This window comes from Diorhabda carinulata, chromosome 1, assembly GCF_026250575.1.
Source record: "Diorhabda carinulata isolate Delta chromosome 1, icDioCari1.1, whole genome shotgun sequence".
Lineage (NCBI taxonomy): Eukaryota > Metazoa > Arthropoda > Insecta > Coleoptera > Chrysomelidae > Diorhabda > Diorhabda carinulata.
Window position 1 is genome coordinate 24,550,977 of NC_079460.1, and position 23,031 is coordinate 24,574,007.

Genomic DNA, 23,031 nt, shown 5'->3' on the forward strand with positions numbered 1-23,031 from the left:
GACTCTCTTCAATTAAATAAATTCTTATTTAAATAAACACTTTCCAAGGATTTACTCACATAAATTTCATTAGTCATTGAATTAAAATTCTTTATCTCAAAAATATTATGATTATCATGTATATCCTCAAGTTCATTATTTTATGTGAATTTTGTGTAAAGTTATATTTATTTGAAAAAGTTACGTTGTCCCAATGTATTTTTTTTCGTTCTCCTAAATGATTCATGATTAAATAATTGGTGAAATCATTTAATTTCGGTCTCCTTAAGAAGATAGCTCAGTTATTAAATTATTTTGAAGGTTGGTGTATTAGTAGTAGTAATCCAAAGTAAAACGGGATTTCTGCAGGATTCGTTATCAGTCAAAAGATTGATTTGTGAACGTTTCCATAAAATTTTCATTTAATCTTTTCACTTATTTGAAATGTTTCAAGATTTTGGTTTTCCTTTTGCAGCCTTTACTATTTTCGTCTGCATTATAAATTTTTACAAAAAGAAACAAACAAGTTCTTTTCGAAATATACGTTTTGGCATACGCTGAAACTAATTCAGGAAACTTCTTTTCCACTCTGAAGCTGATATCGTAGAAATATGGTTTTGAAAGTCTTCAACGGCTTCTTGAGGTAATGAAAATCGTCCGCGCTTCTTTCGTTTGACAGTGAGAAACAAGAAAAAGTCATTAGGCGATTAATCGAGTAAATACGGGAAATGAAACATTAATTCTATGTTTTTCTCATTCAAATATTTCTCAAACCTAATTGTTTATGCAAAATTAATTTTATTGCCGTCTGTGTTATCCTAAGAGACGCCTCTATTTATCTGTAAGTCACATGCCGATCTTCTTTAATAATATTGCGCGAGGCAACCTTCTCAACATTTATCACTGAAGGACGCAGGACCATGACGAATATTTCGGCAACCAATTGTAAAGAGTCTTCTTTGATGATGCTTCATTACCAAACGTTGCACGAGAATATTCTAAGCTTTGTTAAATGTAAATAAGTATATTCAAGAACTTTTGTGGACTTTATAGATTATATATTATATATAATCTATATATATTATAGATTTTGAACAGCCCTTATGTATCATCCTGAACAATTTTTATGCCAAACTTTCATTAATTTTTTCTCTCATTATTTATTTCGTCACATCATTGTGTATTCAGATAATAAAAAATTAACTCTTATTTTCATTTGTTAATGATGCAAGTTAAGAGCTGATTTCAAAGCGAAGAAAGAACCAAAACCGGTTCGATATTTCGTTTTTGTTGCAATATCAGGTAGTAGCACTCCAGACCAGACCGGATATTGGACCTTGCAGAATGCCATATAAGCCAAACCTTATATAACAAATTGCATAATATCCAGACACCCTTACAACATTTTTGAAGATTAATTAATAGATTTTTCTCTGCCTATTTTCACTAAATATCTTTTAAACAGGAAATTTAATGAAAAATACGCAAATGGGGCACAATAAAAGTTTCCGAAACCATAGTATCATTGGCTTTATACTAAAAATATATAAAATAATAATACTAGTATCTTTATTTGTTAATAAAAGCAATAAAATATACAAAGAATTGTTATACGACTATATTTTTTATGATATGCTTACTTATATGAAAATTTAGAGATTCTTTATAATAATAAAAAATAATAAAATAATTAAATTCATTCAGCAAATTATGTTGTAACATGCAATCTTTGTTCTACATTTTCAAATTTTGGACGCAATCATTTAAAGTTTTTTTTATAACGCTGTAAATTGGGTATTAGTTACACAACAATCTGCGTAAAAGCGCCTCAGTGTTTTATTTCCAAATATGTAGTTACTGTTTATAATTTTACATAACAAAATATTTATTGTTTCAAAGTTCTCAAGAAATTGTTGTTATACGACTAACATGCTCTGTGAAATCTTTCTATAGCTGCATTGTTTACAAATTTAACGTACCATGAATGTGTATTGACACGAAATCGTCATAATGCTTGTAAAGATTTGGATATTTTTTTATGAAGTATAATAAAATTCTCACGTATTGATTAAGTTACCTTAGTTAATAATATTTCTATAATATTGACCGTTGGCTTCTTTAAAAGTCTCAACAAGACTAAAAAGTAAGCGACAAGTCAAAATATTAATAATACGATACCTTAGAGCGAAAATGAGGTTTTAGAAAAGACGAAGGATTGTTTTGATACGTGCATAACTCTAATAATGAAGCTTTGTAAATATACGAGGATATATTGAAAAATTCTTAGCCTACTATAGAACCAAACAAAATTTCAATGTCGAAATATTTTATAACTCAACATATTCTCCTCTTAATTGGATACATTTTCTCTGTAAACCAGACCTCAACAGCTTTTATTACCTCCTCGTTGGAAGACACATTTACGACCTTTGAAACTTTTTTTCAGTTGAGGAAAGAGATGATAGTCGGAAGGAGCCAAATCTGGTGAATAAAGGTGGTGTTCTAGTAATTCAAACCCTAAATCACAAATTTTTTGTATGGCAACATGAGATTTGTGTGCAGGAACGTTGTCCTGCAAAAAAAACATCTTTGGATAGTTTCCCGCGTCTTTTCTCTTTAATTTTTTCCCGTAGTAATGTCGAATAGTAACCTCCAGTTATTGTTCTACCCTTATGCAAAAAATAAATCATGATTACTCCATGGCAATCCCAAAAAACTCAAGCAAGAGCTTTTCCAGCAATTTTTGTACACGAAACTTCTCAAGTCTTGGAGAACCAGAGTGTCGCCATTCCATCGATTGTTTCTGAATCGTAGAAATGTAGCCAAGTCTCATACATAGGAACGATTCGGTTTAAAGAGTCTACATCGTTTTTAAATCGAGCACAGATCGAACGCGATGCTTCTACACTTGCACGTTTTTGGTCAACATTCAAACATTTGGGGATCCATTTTGCAGCAATTTTTCTCATGTCCAAATTGACGTGAACTATATGATGAACGCGTTCGTATTAAATATTCAGTGCTTCAGATCAGATCCGTTTTAGCCCAATTCGACGATCTGATTAAATCATGTCATGAACTGCATCGATACTTTCGGGGACTAACACAGAAACTGGCCTACCCGATCGGTCATCATCTTCAATGGAAAATTTACCTCTTTTGAAGCTTGCAGTCCAATTTCTCACGGAGAAAATGGATCATCAAGGGTATTAAGCATATTTTCGTAAATCTGCTTACCTCTTAACCCTTTACACGGACACGTTGCTATGGTAACGCAATTTTGTTTATGCATGAAACTGGTCTAGGCTAACTAGATATCAATACATCCTCGTATTACAAAAAAAAATTTCTTATTCTGAAACCTATTATTAATTTATCTTACGAACGGACATAGGACATTTTGCTCTAAGGAATCGAATGTATGTATAAAACAGCATAGCAGGCGTCATAGGCCTAAGGCTTGAAGTCTCTTTACTGCTTTTATACTGAATACACTGTTTACACCACTACTCACGATTACACTGTCTGACGTGCGTTTCGATAAACCAGTTATCGTCTTCAGAAACAGAGGGTAAACAGTTAACTTGGTTAACGAATCGCCCGTCAGAGAGTGTAATCGAGAGTGTTGGTGTAATGGTGAGGTAAACAGTGTGTTCAGTATGAATATCGCCAACGGTTCCTGAAATTCCAACTTAGTTCTACTTGCTTTTCTCCAAATCCTTTTGTTCACGGCTGCATTGCACCGGATCGATATCACTAATCTCTGTAAGTCTTCTTGAACGTTTACGTGGACGCCCTCTTCTTTTATTTGCGCCTTCTTCACTTGTTAAGGCCCTTTTCCCCCACCTGTCTTCTTTCATTCTAGTTCTATGCTGCATTCTATCTCTCGTTCTTTTTTTCTACTCAAGACCCAGCATTCACTACTATATAAAACTGTAGGTTGTATCACTGTCCTGTAATTTCTTAGCTTCGCTACCCTTAAAATATATTTGGACTTTAATAGATTTCCTACAGCTCCAACTGTTTTTTATTGCCTCTTTTCTTTTTACTGTCACTCCAAAGTATTCAAACTTTTGTACTCTATCGAACCGGAAATCCTTGGTTTTTTAAGTTGTGATTTTTAATTGGTTATCATTTAGAAAGTTGTTACCCATTTCCATATACTTGGTCTTATGTTCGTTCACACGCTATATATTTTTGCTCTTTTTTCAAAGAGTAAAAACATTTCCTGTAATTCCTGGTTATGAGCACTACGTCATCTGCATATGCCTTTCGCTATTATAAATCATTCCTTTGGATCGTAATCCACTATCCCCGACAATCACCTCTAGTAGGAAATTAAACGACACTGTGGTCTTGAGCCTTTTTTCGTTTCGAATTTTCCGTAAAAACTTCCTTTATGATTACTATGTTTTCGGTTTTGTTAAGTGTTATTTCCACCAATCGTATTCATTTCTAGGTATTCCAAGTTTTACTAAAGCTTGCTACAGGTGTTTTCTTAATATTGTCTGTTTTAAAGTCGATAATAGCTTCAAATTCAGTCCTCGCTCATAGATATCATTCTGTATTGTTTTAAACACAAAAATTTGATCGCTAGTCGATTTTGCTTTCTTAAACCTTGATGCTAGCCTACTTGTTCGTCCAAGTATTTGTTTAACCTCTCTAGCACTGTATACACCACAAACAATAAGGTAATGACCCTGTAATTACCGCAATCGGTCTTATCTCCCTTTCTTATCTATGAGGCAAAGAACTGCTTTGTCCCATTGGCTTAGCATCTCTTCCAGTTCCCAGTTTTTCTTTAATATGTTTAATATCCGGTTCTGTAGAGCCTCTTCCTCACACTTTATTACTTCTATTATTTTCTTTTATTATTTCTCAAATTAAACAATATATCTCAATTTCCGTTGGTGCTTCTACTATAGGGGTTTGGTGACTCTCTTCCTGCGACTCACTTTCACCGTTTTCCTCTTTTTCTTCATTTACCAGTTCATCAAATTATCGCCTCCACCTATCCAGTTTTCTTTTTCTGCTTCCTATTAGACATCCGTTTTTACTTCGATAGTATCTCTGCACAACTACGACTGATTCCTTGCTTCTTTTTGCTTCTTGTTAGAAATTTCTCGTGTCTTTATATAATGTCAATATTATTGAGTCATTCCCTTAATTCCATATTAATAATAAATGCGAAAAATTATAAGGTTTAGATCCAGTCAAAAATTGTACTATTTATAAAAGATTTGATTTTGAAAATAGCATTTTACTATATTTTTTTTTAAATCTGGGAATCAAAACAAATAGTCGATGTGCAGTTAAGTTATTCGGTCTATAACCAAATAGGAATTTAGATTTTACTGTCGGTAGAAAAACTTGTATCGACATTGCGGAGTTGAATTGAAAAGGTGAAACTTAAACAACATATACATGTATAATCCTCATGCTGTGACGCATTCTATAGTACACAAGGTCTTCCAGAATTAACAGTCAAGTATATTGAAAAACAAAAAATGAAGTACATCATGTTAGTCATCATGAATGATTAACGACAAAGAAAATTTATGTCTTTGAAAAGTTCCGTGTTTACAATTATTTTTTACAATAATAACTGAGAACAAGCTACTTTCTCAAGGTATCTTCATTTCAAATTAGAGACTCCGAACATCCCATTTCATCAATTCACACAACATCGAGGTGAATTTTCTTGACAAATTCCAAAAATCTTTATAACCTCTTTTCTTCTTCTAATGTAGTAGGTTCAATATCCCCTTTCTTGGTAGTTCCCTACCCTTTCTGTACAGTAACAAAGAATGTGTTCTGTGAGTTTTTTATTCCTTCCAGTTGGCAGCGGAGTCTAAAAGTTGTTCTTATTTAAATACCTCATCCAAATATCCTAGTAGAATCTCATAGCGACTTCTTTTCTTTATCTTTTTCCACCTTCTTATCTTTTCCTGTAAATTTCTTTTATTCAGAAGATCTTAGCTTCTACAATTTCATTTCCTTCGATAACAGTGAATCTAGGACCAGATTTGGCTCTATATTCAGTAAATACTCAACTATGAACATCAGTAAAAATCTATCTTCTGTACACATTTCTACCAATCTATCTCGATCCATCGATATATAACCACATCAAACGGTCAAAATGCGGTTCCCATCTCTATAAATACTTTGATATGTTTATTTAAGATCATCATTTGAATTGTAAACAAAGACAGGTCCACTAATACCAAATTATTAAGTGAAAGCACAAATAATCCTTAATTCAGTGATACATTGTTCTATAGCAATAGGAATTGTAAAAGTGAACATTTTTAATGTGAGACACACATATACAGTCAAGAAAAAGCCAAAAATGGATCATTAAAAAAGATCACTAAAAATCAGTTTCTGAAATGAACGCGTAGAATATCAGGTTATTGATACTGAAACATTTATATGAGTGTAGCTGTTAATGATGTGAGTAATAATACTGATAGAAATATAGGTTTTCACGTAACTCAGGCGTGCCAGCAGTATAATACGTAAATTTTATATTGGCCATGGAAAGTTAATACATATTCAAAGAATGTACTGAACAAAGCAATACAACTAAAAGACACGATTACCAAATGTGCGTAGAATATGAAAAAAAAACACTTTCATTAAGGAATAGATAACTTCTTCTTCAACAAGGTCAAAAAATATTGAAACATCTTTATTTTTACCTACTTTTTCGAGATAACAATAAATGCGAAGAAAACAAAAGAAAAATTATCATTAGAATAAAGAACCAAGATAAGATTGAATAATATCCTGCCTAAGAAATTCACTCGTACAATGTGGTCCAGAATTATGTACGATAATTTCGAAATAGGCAACTGATTTACGTACATTTTTTTTTAAAAACGAATAAGGAAGATTCAACCCCTTTAAAGAGGTTAATTAAGAATTTTATTTTTTCAAATATATGCTGGAGGAATTTGATTGTGGAGTACATATTTTGGGAGTTATTTTAAGACATTAAGAAATTAATTTCATGTCACCATCCACCCCATCTCATCTGAATATCAGAAAAATCTGGAAAGTAAATAAGGATTAATATATTAGGTTTACAAGATTAATTTTTTGGATATTCAAAGACATTATTACTTTTCGTAGAAAATTTCATGTCAAAAAGTATTTTTGAAACAACATCACACCACACCGTTTTAGGTGGATCGCGCAAAAACTGGTATGAAGAAGTTCGAGTTAAAAATCGACGAATTATTCAGTGTGAGGCAGGCACCTGGTCAATTGCTGAAAGGTAGCGCCCCGACGAAATAAATATTATAAACGAAGTAAAAATTATCATCAGTGGACGTAGTAATAAGATTTAAATTTGAACACAGACCATCCTCGGAATTCGTTACAGTGTTTAATTATACACAATAACATCATACACATATTCGAAGCGAAATAATAACCATGTTCAAGTTTCTAATTATATAAATTTACATATTGTTGATTGATATTATTGATCCTATCTTTTTTTTTTTCAATTGCAGACAACCTTGAGCTTCCAATACAAAAGATTAATATTTCAAAAATATTTTGATTAGTTAACGTCGACGATTATTATTCATATTATGATATGTGTATGCATTTTCGATCCTAAGTTGGGATCATCCTAATTTATATAAATTAAAAATTTGAGTTCGTTGAATTGAATCAAATTTTTTAATAAACTGTTCATCTTAAAAGTGATATTCTTTTTTGGATTTTTTTAATAGCAAAAATTAATTTTCGTTTAAGTCGACCATAGAAATCAGTAGAGGCATAAGATCATAAAGTATTAAACCCATAATTGTTTTCAGTTTTCAAAAGATGAGTACAAATACACCTCTGAGAAAATTTTGAATGAATGTGTTACCATAATTTTTTCATTAAAATAACAGTATATTATGTAGAGACAATGCAATTATAAAATCAAAAAAGAAAATTAGAATTTTTTCGAGAAATATTTCATTTTGTTGTTATCGAACAAAACAAGCAAGATAAAAAATAAGAAAATTATCCTATATCGTTTTTAATACCATAATTTTTCGAGAAATGGTTATTTTATAGGTATACTACGCCAGTCTGAAAGCATCCACTCTTGTAAATACATATACGCAACTAAAACAATAATTCTTGTGATAACTAGACCAACATTTAAATTATTAAAAAAATAACGGAACAAAACGATTAGACCAAGTACGTGTTAGTAATCAAACAATTTGTCTCAATAATTGCGAACTAAAAATAAACTTTGACAACATTGAATCCAAAAGTGCGTTTATAAACATTTGAAAGTTGTATAACCTCATGATGTTTAGGATGTTGATGATTGCAAAGTCTATGTCCAGATGCACAGTTGATGAAAATATAGAAAACAAGCACTAAATAAACAAAACTATAAAAGTTCCATTCAAGTTTATTCACCATTCTTGCGGAAAAACAACGAAAACGGCAAAATGAAACATTCGTGTTTGTGAGGTTAGGTTAATCGTACACAGAGACAATTTTCAAAGTTCACATAAGCATAGCGTCATATGCTGCGCCAACCGAAACTGAAACTGATGAACGGTCGAAACGAAACTCAAACCACCGTAGTAGGAGAAATAGACATGCACGACCAAACCACAGCAAGTCGGCGAAATAGAAAACGCAATATGATGCTCAGCAAGGTAGTTTATGGCCGATTGTATCATAGTTTTTTAACTGATCACGCACATTTAATCAAAAATATATTTTTTCGCTCTTCTATTGTTCCCTTTTTTATTCATATGACTTCATATTATAATATGAAGGTGAAGGGTGAAGGATTTGTTGAGCTCTATTACAGAGGGTATACCAAAAGTTGCATGCCAGATTAGGACGAATAATGATAATTTGAACACAATATAATGAAATTTTTTTAATAAAATACCAGAAAATGATAATACGCTATTTTTTTTATTTTTCAACCAAATTCAAAAGTATCTTGATATAATTGCAACAGTTATATGTGAATTAGTGAAACATGAAGCTTGGTAAATTACAAATCTCCAGTTACTGAAAACGTATGAAACATCGATTTAGTAATTAAAAGCAGTTTCCCAAAGGTAATTTAGTTAAAAGTTTCAGTTCGGGAAATGAGTAGCTCTCTACTTTTCGTTTAAGTCGACGCTCCTCGGCTGGATTGCAGTCTACTTCTATTCTTATTACTGGAATCGTGTAACCAAAAAAAACTATTAATTATTAGTAAAGTATATCAGTGTAAATTCCATAAAATGTCTAGTACAACATGATCTACTGTAATATTTGTTATCAAATATAATATTATGTACTGTCTAAATTCTTATGAATAATAAAAAATCGAACTACAAAAACAACTAAGCCAGAGTCGCAATTTATAAGATCTAAACCTAAGTTTACAGGTCTGGTGACAACAGCTGATGTAATCATCTTTGATATCACATAGTCATCATACCCATCTTAAAATATGTGGAATTATAAAGTGTTATTTAAAAAAATTGTAAAAGTGAAATTGAAGAAAGCACCTACCTACATTCGAGTTTTGCATATATGATCATAATTACTAGATATATCTATTAAATGCATACTTAACGTTATGGCATTTACATGATAAAACCCATATTATACTGGTTACATAAAACTAGTAGAGTGGATAAATGCAGACATTGAATAATTATTTACCGGTTGTCCTTAGCATTAGGCTATACCTACATTTGATTGCGACTTTTATTGAGGAGTCATTGGCTCAACAAAAGATTATGGTGTAAATACGGGGCATGTCAAATGAATGTACATATGTACATTTAAACGTTTCAGTACAAATATTTCAAACGGATTTCGCCGTAATTTATACAAAATGTGTTATGCAGCAGTTATGTGACTGATATTTTATAGTTAGATTCGTTTAATCGATGAATTATTTATAATATTAAATTCTCAGGTAAGTATTACAATTAAATTATTCTTGAAATATACGCTTAGAAAACGACGCAACTGTGATATGTGAAAATGTATTCATTATATCACCCCTACAGTTTCGCAAGATAGATATGACTTCTTTGTAAAGACTCTGAAATATTAACAAGATATTGCTTCATGTTTTAAATATTCATCTGTCGATTAATTACAACCAATTTTGAATAGCAGTGCGTATTATGATATCGTCAAACAACAATACATATATAGATATCTATTTAAATAAAAATACATGATGAATTTGTGATAAAAATTACGAAACTAATAATATCTTGTTACCTCTGATAATATAGAAAATTATAAATATCCGTGTAAATGTATCTTTAAAAAAGTTTGTAATAATATGGTATCCGACAATTTTGTAACCACATGTATTATTCTAACCACTAAAAAATACTTTAAATTTATAAAATCCAATTTATATGATTGTATATAAATTCACAATCAATACTCATAATTATAAAAATTTTGTATAACACTTGTATAAGTTGACTAAGTGTTTTGAAGATATTTTATGAATGCATAATGTTAGTCAATAAAAAATTTTACGAAAAGTTCGCAGTTTTAATAAACAACAATGCTACATACACGTTTTTTGACTAAATTTTGAAATTTATAAAAAGGTTACTAAGTTTTTATCACTATTATTGTCAGTGAGAATAAATTTTTCATTTTAAATAGCGTTTGCATTTCTATATTCTTTGTTATTATTAATATTCATTAAACTTATTTGGTATATCTTCATATCTAGACAACCAATATTACTACTTTATTATATTTAAGCAACCAATATCACTTTTTGCATTAAGGCAACCAATCTTACTGGTTTGTTTAATTTAGACAACTAATATTACTACTTCATTATATTTAGGCAACCAATATTACTATTTCATGAAATTTAGGCAATTAGTATTACTACTTCAATGCATTTAGGCAACCAATTTGACTGGATTTAGTTGACAATTATTACAAATTTCACTTTCTAATATCAAAATTAGGTGTTTCATTATTATTGAATTATTAGGAGGCTTCTGTTACTACATTGTTTTGGGGAGTCGTTTTGGCTTTGCAACTACTCTGTACAAATAACTAAAAGATAAAGACTAAAAACTATTTTTTGGTGGTTTTTGTGTTCCACTTCTCAAAGTGTTAGTACTACTCCTTCAAAGTACTTAAGCCTTTTAGCAAAATGAGCAGGACATTCGCTAGGTGCTCTTCTGTTTCCATCGCTTGTTCGCATAATCTGCAGTTATCGTCTTCTGCCATGTCCATCAACTTAAAGTCGTATTTGACGGAGCAACGAACGACTACGAGTTTCATGTCGTTTTTGGTCATCACTATAAGTTCTTTAGACTTTTGGATTGTCTTAAATCCGGAGTGTTTTTCTAGTAAGACTCCATCTGATCTTTTAGCCATTTGTTCAGTTTATTATTGATGTGGCATCTCATGAGACTCAAAGTAGGGCCCTGGTCCAAGATATGGAGTCATTGTCTCTTTTTTTGGCAAAGCTGTCTGGTATACCCTGACCAGCTACTTGCGTTAGTTTAGAACTGTCTGTGTTCATTTTGAGCTTATGTTACTAACTTATTACAGTTGTTCATTTAAAGTAGAGTGGGGTAAAGAATAAAACAATCATATATAATAAATATCGAACTTTATTTAGTATATGTAACAACAATGGGACACAATTTGATCTAAAAAATCATGTAACAAAAATAAATTCAAAATGAACATACTTCCGAATACCACTTTTTGCTAATAGCACAATTTTGATTTACACAATGTGGGCATCTATTCAAGAATTTACTCGACACTGGAATCTTTTCCTTCAAATGTTTCTTAACAATGTCATAAAGAGCTTCTATGAATAGAGGATGGTCATTAGGTGCTGGTACTCTATGTATTATCTCGACTCCAATCTAAAACATGATAAAAAAATAATGGTCAATTATTGGGCTTATATGGAATGGAATTTATTGCACATATTGAGGTATATGTGTAGAAAAATTATAATTTTATAGTTGATGTAGTTAATCATTAGTGGTTGTTGCCAAATTAAAAAAAAATTAGATTCATACAGGCTTATTTGATTATTTAGAGTGTAGGACCAATCATTGAATATATAAGAATTGGAAATTTTCCGGTTTTTGACTAGAAAATGGTGAATATGAGTTGATGGTAAGAGTAATTGGATCATAACTTATATATTCTTATTTTTTTTTCCAAGTTTTCCAAATAAGATATTTTCATTTTTTCAAGTGAAATCTTTGTTTTGAACAAATGATAGTTTTGTAGAAGTTTACATATCCAAATACTAAGATTTTATCTAACCACAAAGAAAAAAGCATCTAGAAGTAAGAAAAATTTGACATTAAAATCACATACTTTAGTTTCTATTGTCTCTGAAGAGGTTTAGTTTTTTATACAGTATCAACCTTTTTTTAATGATGTATTTCAAAAAGTATTTCCTCAACCTTCACAGCGCATAATTCACAGATATATTGTTAAAATAGAAACTTGAAAGAAAAAAACCTACATCTTTCATAGTCTCAAAGTAATTGAATAATTTGACGTTTGCGTCAAGGGAAGTTTGAAACTGAATAGTTTTCCAGAAAATAAGATTTTCCATCAGATATAAGTTTTTTGAGCTTGAAATTATATAAAAAAAGTATTCTAAGCAGAGACTCACAAAATTGAAAGCAAAAGTATCGAGGCTATAAATTCTCTAAACTCATTTTTATTTTTATACAGTATTTTATATTTTTTTATTTTACACAATAAAATATTGTACCAAACCAGAATTTTGTTGTCTCTATTAGCAGAGACTAATAATTAATAAAAATCAAGGTTTATAACTCTCTACTTAAAATTTAGATTTTTCTAAATTCTGACTATTTCTAAGAACTTTCCATACTTCATGCCGCAAGTTGTTTTTATACCCAAAATTTTTTGATAGTTTTTTCAAAATATTTTAGAACACCCTATAATAGTCAACGAATACATAATCATAAAGGTAAAGCAAGGAAAAAAGTATACTGTGAATTCAATGATTTTGTAAGATAAACTTGTTGATTTTGTTCAAGACATCAATTCAATTTCAGTATTTGTACAAAATATGAAAATAACCAACCTTTTTTGCTAAGTCTTGACAATACTCAATATCTAACTCATGGAGAGTTTCAATGTGTTCATTAACGAATGCAATAGGAACTACAATAAAAGTTTTTCTTCCTTGTTTGACATAATCTTCAATCGCCTCATCAGTCATTGGTCCTAGCCACTTCAAAGGACCCACTTTTGATTGCCATACTAGTTGATATGGTTGGGGCAAGTCCAATTCTTTCATTACTTGATGAACAGTGGCTCCAACTTCTGATGGGTAAGGATCTCCACGATTTACAGCCTGAAATCACTTTCAAATACCTAAACAATCTTACTATGTTAGGTTTACTTACTTTCAGAGGCAATGAGTGTGCAGAAAATAAAATAATGGCTTCTTTTCTCTTACTTTCTGGAATTTTATCAAGTTCTTTTTTAATATTTTCAGCAAAGCACTTGGCCAATGATGAATTAATTGGCCATCTATCGATAATAGACAATTTCATACCATTAGAAATGCCCCTAAAAATCATATATATCATTAGACAGTCTTAAAATACAAAATGAACTCACTTCTTCTTCAAATATCGGTAAATTTCATTAAAACTAGAACCTGTTGTTGCACAACTGTATTGTGGATACTGAGAAAATATTACAGTATGTTCAACTCCATCTCTAAAAGAAAAATGTGTTTGTATAATGAAAAATCGGGTTATTTTATATTTCTAACCTTTCTATTTCTGTAAAAGCGTCTTCTGAAAATGGTGGTACATATCTGAAGGCAACATAAGGTTTATGAGGGGCAGATTCGGGACAACATTCATCTAACTTATCACATAAAAGTTTACCCTGCAATTTTGTCCACTTCAAAATCGGCGAGCCACCTCCTATTTCTTTATACTTTTTCTGTACTTCTGGAGTTCTTCGTTTAGCTATCCAAGGTCCTAACTTACTAAAGAATAAAAAAAATTTATCACCATTTCTTACATTTCATATGACCTACTTTTGAGCTATGGGTAGCTGTATCATATCTGTATCAGTCATTATTCGTTTCAAATAATCGTGCACTTGGTCTGTGTTTTCTGGACCACCCATATTAACTAAAACAATTCCAGTTTTTGGTTTTGTTATAGTTGTAGAATAGTCTCTCAACCATGCTGGTATTTGTCCTAAAAAGTACCTATTTCTAGCAAACATTTTCTCGTAAAAATTGGTATTTATACTTAGTGCACTTGTAGAACGTGGTAACATCATGACTCTTTACTTTTCAATTCAAAATTAGAGCAATTATAGCTGTTTATTTAATTTGATGTATAAATCATTGCATACTTACAAACCATAGATATAGAAAATATGGTCTCTTACCTAATAGCCTTGTTTCGTATTTAATAATAACTTTCGTTAAATATGTAACATTATTCAATGTGTTACATATAAAAAATTTCAAATACTATTTTTATTTGTTTTTAAAGTACGATTAACATTTAAGAGAAAGATAGCTAACTCTCATAGATCTATGAGTAATGTATATTGCCTATAGCACAAAACATATCCTTCCGGTATGTTATATTGCCTACAGTTTCAAATTTTATTAATTATAAAATATTTTAAATAAATCTCAAATACACAAAGATGTATTTTCAAAGTAAAAATATAGGATGTTTAATAATTTAATTTCTTGTCTACCAAATAAGTATGTTTGATTTAGAAACGACTAAATAAAAGTAAAAATTTACAATATACAATTAACGAGTTTTATTATTTAAATGAGACATAAGCAAATTTGTTTGCGCTACTTTTTCACTTGATTCGTGGAATATGATTGATATCATCTTAACAATGAATAAAAGTGATTCACTTAAATGTACAAAAATTAAGAAATCCCCATTGAAAGTTGGATTTCTATAATTAGTAAATAAATTAATAGGTCCTCCTATAAGATTTGAATCTTTATTATGTCATAAGAGATTTTGATATCTATATAATATTATTAAAAGTCTATTAAGAAAAATTTATATTTTTTTCTCTCTGGAAAACTTCATGAAAGAAACAATTAAATAAATTGTAATAGAAAGAAAATGCTCAAATTTCTAGTCTAAACTATTCATTTTAAACCTTAAACCGTATTTAAACATACCACATTGATACAAATTTATTTTTCTACCTTTCGGTGTTATTTTTCAATTTCACCAATGAGTATCATTTTATGTATGTTTCACTTAATCTGCGGTTATTCTATGAATCATTGTAAATGGGTTACCCTTATTTATTTTTTATCGATTTATCAATATAATATTACATAACACACTATATGTCTTCTAGAAAGGAATTGTGGCCATCATGTGTGAGTAACTATCGTGTAAGTGATTACAAGAAACTATGGTCTGATTATACAGTTCAGATTATCGCATTGGGTCCGGGTTCGGAGCAAATAAATTCGTAAACAAATCATTAGGAGAAATTCTTAATTCTGAACGAAAGTAAAAATGTTTCAGGTGGGAGAAATGAAGAAAGAAGGGAGTTACTAAAACAGTCACTTTCTTTGACTGTGACTCGTCTTTACTACGCAAATTTGGGTCAAACGATAACTTTCAGTGTCTTGTATGTGAGTGCATCTGGTGCTAGTACTTTTTTGGATATACTTAAGGATGCATTTTAGGATGCGCTTTTGGATTATTCCTATTGGTAGGTACGCACATTTTCTTCAAATTTATCGCAACTTTTCGCTTAAAAAAGCACTCTTCTAAAAACCAAAATTGTTTTGATTAAATTGATTAAAAATTTCATTTCTCACATTCTTCTTTCAAATTTAAATCGATAAGTTTGAGTACAATAAACTCGATTTTTAAAGGAATATATATTCAAATTTATGAAACAACGAATTAGTTTTTATTTGTTAATGAGACATTTATTTAACATGGACATGAATAGATGCTTCAATGGTATGTATGCCACAACTAGACAATATTTAATTTTTGTACAATATTAATATTTGTTTCTGATAGTGTCTTGAACTTAATAAAACTTCCTGCTGTTTCTTAAATGTCATGTAAGATGACAAGAATGATAAGAATTTGTATCGAAATGAGGTTCATTGTTTTTGCTTTTGTTTCAACTACATTGTTATTTTTTTTAACTCCTTACAGATATTTTTTGAATCGATTTATCTGATTGTTCAATCTATTAATTTTCTAATATACCTAATTTATAGTTGTGTTGGATTAATACTAACAAGTTTTTGCATATTTTTAGAGGACATAATCACCTACTCATTCATGATACTTTTTTGAATAAATCCACTGAATGAAAGTTTGTTGTAAATGTAAATGTAATGCTTCTTTTCTATTTAACAAGGAATATAAATTAAAAAGAAAACAATGGGAATGCCGATACTTCATCTCTGTTTTATTAATTAACGTCGAGAAGAAAAACATACATTTTTCACTTTCTCTATGTTTTACATAAAATTGATTAAATCAACTAATGATTCATTTTAGAATTTTTGCATAGTCATTGTTCTATCATGCAACTCCTCTAATTTTTTTCGGTTCTTCTATACATTAAAATTATTCTAAATTTCCATTCAATTATTTTTATTATAAAAGAGAACTGTATCTATATGAAAAAGTTTCAATAGAAAATTATTGAAGGGAAACTGAGTATATTATAGGAAATATTCTCTACAGATATTGTCAAAATATACAAGTTTTTTTTTTCGATTTAAATTCTTTTATTTATCTGAAATATTATGCCCTGTCCTAGAATATTTTTTCGTCGTTTATATGTTTATTAGAATCTTCAAAACATTTGTTTAACGTCTACATTTTTGGAGGTATTCTTTAGAAGTGTCTTAGTCCCACAGACTTTTAATGGAAATTGTTTTTTGTTCGAGGAACTCATTCGTCGAATGTTTCGAATATTTTTCTCGTTGTTTTAAGATTTAAATAACATAATAAATATTTTTACAGTGAGATTTTTATTAATTAGTAGGGAGTCCTCATAAATAGATTTAATTCAATGATGAATTATTGGAAATTGATTCACTTATGCTGAAAATTTGCTTATAATTTACTTGTTAATTTCAACTGATATCAGCAAAAAATGTATTGAAGAAATCTCAATCTCTTCGACGAACATGTTTTCTTGATAAATTGTGTAACCAAAATGAATGTGTTTTTAATAATTAAATCTATTGGATCCTATAGATTTTGAAAAGTGGGCGATTTTCAACTATCAAGTTAGTTCGTTTTTTAAAATGCCTTTAATTTTTACCGTTACAGAGTCTTTGATGAACTTTTAATATTCCGATGAGGAAATATATTCAAAATTATGTGATTGCGCAATATCAAACTTTTGGTCATGCATAACTAGAGGCACTGTTGTTACCTACAATGTCAAGGTAGCACAAAACGGTTTCACTTTCACCTAAGTTCGGCTTGAAAGTATATAACAACATCCGTCTCCTCGGATATTCCAGCAACGTAGATAACCACAAATTTCAACTTGAGGTTGTTTTAAAAAAATAACGTTTCCAAATCATTTAAATGTATAATGTTTTAGAGATTGATAATTGGTATTTCGAATTATCATCAATCGAATGCAATCAAAAATAATTTTTGTTTTTTGATTATTATGTATTAATAGAGGTATAGATACTATCAACTTTCTCCAAGTTGTGAAAATATTCTATTTAATTTATATATGAATAGTATTTATCACTATCTATTAAGATGATGAGTTAAATTTCTTTTTTTAAATTTTTATCGGTAGGAATAATCCATCCAAATATCGCTTAAACTACTTAGATGGCAAGTGAAAACTTTTTTGGAATTGTGATTACTCTGAACAAAACATGCTTATGTTACCCATTTAATAATTACGAAGTGTTCTAAACAAATAGTATCCATTTACGTTTATTTGAATACGATTTCGTAAAGATAGTACCTGAAATGTCGAACCTAATAGAGCAGTTTTGTATTTAACGACAAAACTTAAATAATCGGTTAATTTTATGAAGGAATTAAATATAAAAAGATCTCCTTTCAAATGTTGTAATTTGTCATTTTTTATCTTTTCAGGATTTTCCAATGAGATCAGTATATTAAGTACTTTCGTCTTAGTGATATATTGGTCGCTTGCATTTAATTACAAATTTATAAATACGTATATAATCAAATTTTTATTTAGAAAGTCTACGAAGTTTGTAGATATTTAAAAACTTTCGATAGGTTTAAATTTTTTTTATTTAATATTTTAATACTTTCTAAGCATAAACCGAGTAATGAATAATTATATTGTGTCGACAATAATTTTCATTAAAATATGATGAGAAAATTTTAATTAAACAACATAAAAACTCAGTTATTTTGATGTAGGTGAGAAACTAATTATTTCAAAATGAGGTTAAACAGCACGATGTATAAGGTGGAACTACTTTCCTACGTCCCTGTCGTGTCAGACTTGAATATTAAAAAAGTCCGTAAAATAATAAATTACAGATCCTACACTTTAGAAATTAATGCAAGTTATAGAGCTAGTATAAAGTCATAACAACTATATGGGGATTTAAAATTAGATCATCATATTATGTTGATTTGTAATTATTTGAGATACAAAATCTTCCATTCGACATCGTGAATTTTGTAGAAATAAAACATTTGAATAGCGTATAAATAGTTCGGTTGCAATTTTTTGGAGTTAACTTTTTTCTTAAACCACGTAACATAGAATCTGTCTTAATAAGACAATAAGTACTTGGTATGTTAATTAAAAACGACAATGGAGAATAAGTATTCTCCGATAAGGCCCTTCTTTTTACGCTGAGTTAAATAAGTTTGTATATTTTAATTAAATCTATCTACAAATTGGAAACCAATAAATGATAATTGTTTGATATTATTAATTATTTTGGTATATTTTAACACAATTTTCCAAAATAATATAGAAATCCTAACTTCCAACCAGATTTTGACTTATAATACTGCAATTAAGTGAAAGTGGTTATCGTGGTTTCGATCATATACAGTATCGTGACAATATTTATCTTTTCAGGAAAATTATGCATATTATGTTTCTTGTTTCCTCTGACATCAGAATATTCAGGAAGGGAATATTACGATCCTCGTTTCACGATCCAAAACAATCCGAGATGGGCGCGAACACCTCAGCAAGAACCACACTATCCCCAAGGTTACTATCCACCCAGACCTATAGCTACACCTTACTATCCCTACGAACTTAATCATAGAAGAAATATTGACCGAAAGTACCAATACGGGAATATTGATAGACAGTATCAGGGAAACGTTGATACTGAATCTGGAAGGCATTTTAACCCAGAAACTATTTATAAAATAACTGAAACATTAGGAGCTTTGAATACCGTTGGAAGGTACTTAGTAAACATGACTAGAGGGGAAAATAGTGGTATTTCTTCAGATGTACCAAGTGCCCTGTACACACTTAGTAAAAATGTTTTGGGAAGAAATGTCACAGATACCATAGCTCCATTTGTTAGGGAAGCGTTGCCGGTTATTGTTGACAAGGACGAAGAAAAAATAACCAAAAAGGAAAAAGATAAAATTCACACTAACAATAGTAATAATAAGCCAATTAAAAAAGTTGACAATAATAATGAAAATGAAGATACAAGGAGTTGTAGAACCCCCGAGGGATCGGAAGGGTACGTACATTTTGAATTATTAAATATAATTTTATATTTGTACGACGTCGTTTATATTCAAGATAAGTTTAAAATTGAATTATTGTGTCATTGGAAATCTAATATAGCCCGTGACGTAAATACTTGAATAGAGAAAGTTATTATTCAATACAGAAATTAATAACAATTATTAATATACGAGTTTGTAGAGGACAAATCATTCTAAGAGTTTTATATCAATAACACTTTCAAATATGATCATAAATACCCTTTCACAAAAAATAAAACTTCAAAATTATGAAAAAGTAGTTAAAATAATAGATTTAATTAAACATCTACGTTTTCAATCAATACTAAGCTGTATTGTATGTGGTGTATCTTACAGGGGCGTGCAGAAATATATATTTTATTATCAACTTCAAATAACTAGGGTCCCTTTCAGCGGACCAAACCGTTATGCAACTGTTGTGCAACCCTAGCGGAATCGTTCGTTGACACATACGGTACAAACTCAACACGTTCTGGAGCGCTGAACTAGACAAAGGACCTCATTTACCACTTAGGGCCAATTTTACAACCTAGGGTAAAATTGGAGATTAAACTATAGCTTAAACTTCAGTTTAAACCGATAATAAATAAGATTGCTCTATTTTACAGGTCAAGGTTAAGCAGACATTTTTGTGCCAGTTGTCACTAGCGCGGAAATATAACTGAAATTTTTTCGATTTTTGTTTTAAAGTTGAATTGCTTGAGAAAGCTGTATAAATAAAAGAGAACAAAAAAGATCTTGCAATTTCTCTGGAAATGAAGTAGAACATTTGGTTAACCTTGTGAAGAAACACAAAGAAACGCAAAATAAATTTAAAAGAAGAAGTAGGACAATTTAAAGATTTGCTCTCTAGGACGAATAACTTTTTGTTTTCTCGGCACGTCGACAATATTGATAATTTCTTTATCATGTGCGTCGATCTCATTAAATATAAGATGCAAATTCTCAATCATTCTACCAAAACCCTTGATAATATCGTAAAAATTTAGACGGTTTGAAAAAGTTAGGTTCGGATCCACCGTTTCATGTTACGCCATCTATAATACGCGAAAAAAACGGTATCTGTAATTTACGTCCGCTGAATGCGACCTATGTTTAGTTTTTTCAGCTTGTTTGATTAAAATGCACATTTATTCTTGTAAAAATTTTTATGATAAACTAAATTGTAGTATAAAACTGTAGAATTTGTTCCAAATTCTTATTATTAAAAACGTTTATATATACTTTTTTAACATTTCAGTTATTGTGACGATTTGAGTAACTGTCCTCAGCTTTTGTTAAATCTGGGAAACTTACGTCAGTCACTTTGTTTTAAAAGTCTTTTTGAGCCTGGAGTTTGTTGTCCCAAATCTACAGTTCTTGTTCCAGTAACACATCAAAGTATATCTACCACGTCTCCTATAAGCACGACAACTACTGTACGACCAATTACATTTGCTGCTATTTATTACAATACAGAAAAATCGCAGCAACTTAAACCTGTAGGTACTTCAAGTAATGGAAATAGTACCGGTTTTCCTACCATCCCAAATCCTTTACCTCCCGTTATCAATAATTACGTAGACCCAGAAGGTGAGGAATATATCACGTTTTTTGGAATATTCACTACCCCCCATTAATATTCAAATGAAATATTTAGATTGTGGTCAACCAGAATCTGCAAAGTTTCGCGTGGTAGGAGGTGAAGAAGCTCTTCCTGGCAGATGGCCATGGATGGCAGCCATATTTCTTCATGGATCAAGAAGAAGTGAGTTTTGGTGTGGCGGTTCTTTAATAACTGCTGTTCACGTTTTAACAGCAGCTCACTGTACGAGAGATTCAAAACAGAGACCGTGAGTAAATCATTTAAAAACTTGTCCTTAGCCTTTAGGAGGAATATTTACATATATTGAAGATTTTTACTGCTTTTAATAAACCAATTTCAGATTCGCTGCTCGGCAATTCAGCGTTAGGTTAGGAGACATAGATTTGAAGAGGGATGACGAACCCTCAGCCCCAGTAACGTTCAAAGTTTCGGAAATCAGAGCTCACAAACAATTCTCTAGAATAGGTTTTTATAATGACATAGCCATTCTAAAATTAGATAAACCCGCCCGAAAATCTAAATATGTCATACCTCTTTGTTTACCTCCTGCCGAATTGAGGAATGAAAAATTTGCTGGCAGAAAAACTACTGTAGTTGGTTGGGGTACAACTTATTATGGCGGAAAGGAAAGCACTGTACAGAGGCAAGCGTTATTGCCCGTGTGGAGAAATGAAGATTGCAATGATGCTTATTTTCAACCCATAACTTCAAACTTTATTTGTGCTGGGTACTCACAAGGAGGAACTGACGCTTGTCAGGTAACAATATATTTTTAAATAAATAATCATAATTCATTATTTTTCTAAAATGACATTACAACGTCTAGGCGGAAAATAAATTGATAGTAAAATTATAATTATTTGTTAGTATGTGTTTATAAATATTGCAACTCCAAGGGCGGTTCTAATTTGAATCTTTGGTGATGGAGGAATGTAATATTACTACTACTACTACTACTTCGATAGTCATCGCGGTATTAGCTAAGAAAATAATTTTATTTTTTCTTCAACTTTTAAACTTCAAAAAACCCTAGACAAATGGGACAACTTTTCGGTTGATCCGTTTTACCAGGGTAGAAAGGACATTATCTGAAATTTCTTGTGGAAAATATCTCTCACTTGTGTTAATCCTGAAAGGTGTTTATGGATAGAGAAAATCTGATAGAAATAATATTCAACATTATTTAAAATTTCATGCAGAAATTATTTTTCACTTTTAATCCTGATCATATGACTACGACTCGATCAACTCCATCAGTTTCCTAAGAACTAAATTTTAATATATTAGAGGTACCTACTTGGTAAATATAATTTTTTAATTATATTTTAGGGCGATTCTGGTGGTCCATTGATGATATATTGGAATACGCGTTGGGTGCAAGTTGGAGTAGTTTCCTTTGGGAACAAATGCGGCGAACCAGGTTACCCTGGAGTATACACACGGGTTACAGAGTATATGGACTGGATAGATGAAAACACACGAAAATAGAAATATTTACGAACGGCTTTATTATTTTATTTATGCTCATGTTACCAGTGATACAAATTTCGTGATTAATTTTTCATAGTAAATATTATAAATTATTATTTAAGTAAGTCATTTATTTGTGATATACTTATGACATTAAATACACATACACACTTACTGACTTTAATTCTACTTAAAAAA

The 23,031-nt window shown here is 30.3% G+C and overlaps 3 protein-coding genes across 3 annotated transcripts in view; 1 reads left to right on the plus strand and 2 right to left on the minus strand.

Annotated features, from left to right (window-relative positions):
• LOC130892607 (leishmanolysin-like peptidase) overlaps positions 1 to 8,643 on the minus strand; it is a 43,088-nt gene extending 34,445 nt beyond the window's left edge. Inside the window, exon 1 of the mRNA XM_057798092.1 lies at positions 8,299 to 8,643. Within this exon, the coding sequence (XP_057654075.1) occupies positions 8,299 to 8,421 (123 nt within the window). The 5' untranslated portion in view covers positions 8,422 to 8,643. The remainder of the gene's footprint in view (positions 1 to 8,298) is intronic.
• A 2,963-nt stretch (positions 8,644 to 11,606) lies between these two features.
• Positions 11,607 to 14,492, minus strand: LOC130903587 (ferrochelatase, mitochondrial). Its single transcript, XM_057815786.1, has 7 exons — positions 14,292 to 14,492; positions 14,072 to 14,237; positions 13,799 to 14,020; positions 13,642 to 13,743; positions 13,425 to 13,590; positions 13,100 to 13,372; positions 11,607 to 11,888 (listed from the first exon to the last, which is right to left on the minus strand). The coding sequence occupies exons 1-7, from the start codon at positions 14,320 to 14,322 to the stop codon at positions 11,691 to 11,693; spliced, it is 1,158 nt and encodes a 385-aa protein (XP_057671769.1). The 5' UTR covers positions 14,323 to 14,492; the 3' UTR covers positions 11,607 to 11,690.
• An 891-nt stretch (positions 14,493 to 15,383) lies between these two features.
• Positions 15,384 to 23,011, plus strand: LOC130903629 (proclotting enzyme-like). The gene is made up of 6 exons (XM_057815850.1): positions 15,384 to 15,753; positions 19,120 to 19,750; positions 21,019 to 21,350; positions 21,418 to 21,610; positions 21,704 to 22,121; positions 22,693 to 23,011. The coding sequence occupies exons 1-6, from the start codon at positions 15,717 to 15,719 to the stop codon at positions 22,849 to 22,851; spliced, it is 1,770 nt and encodes a 589-aa protein (XP_057671833.1). The 5' UTR covers positions 15,384 to 15,716; the 3' UTR covers positions 22,852 to 23,011.
• Positions 23,012 to 23,031: the final 20 nt, after the last annotated feature.

Coding starts and splice junctions, on each gene's coding strand:
- LOC130903587 (XM_057815786.1), bottom strand. CDS start 14,322: ATGATGTTACCACGTTCTACAAGTGCACTAA. Junction 14,238..14,291: donor ACGTTCTACAAGTGCACTAA/GTATAAATACCA, acceptor GGTACTTTTTAG/GACAAATACCAGCATGGTTG. Junction 13,591..13,641: donor TACCGATATTTGAAGAAGAA/GTGAGTTCATTT, acceptor TATGATTTTTAG/GGGCATTTCTAATGGTATGA.
- LOC130903629 (XM_057815850.1), top strand. CDS start 15,717: ATGCATTTTAGGATGCGCTTTTGGATTATTCCTATTG. Junction 21,611..21,703: donor AGAGATTCAAAACAGAGACC/GTGAGTAAATCA, acceptor AACCAATTTCAG/ATTCGCTGCTCGGCAATTCA. Junction 22,122..22,692: donor GAGGAACTGACGCTTGTCAG/GTAACAATATAT, acceptor ATTATATTTTAG/GGCGATTCTGGTGGTCCATT.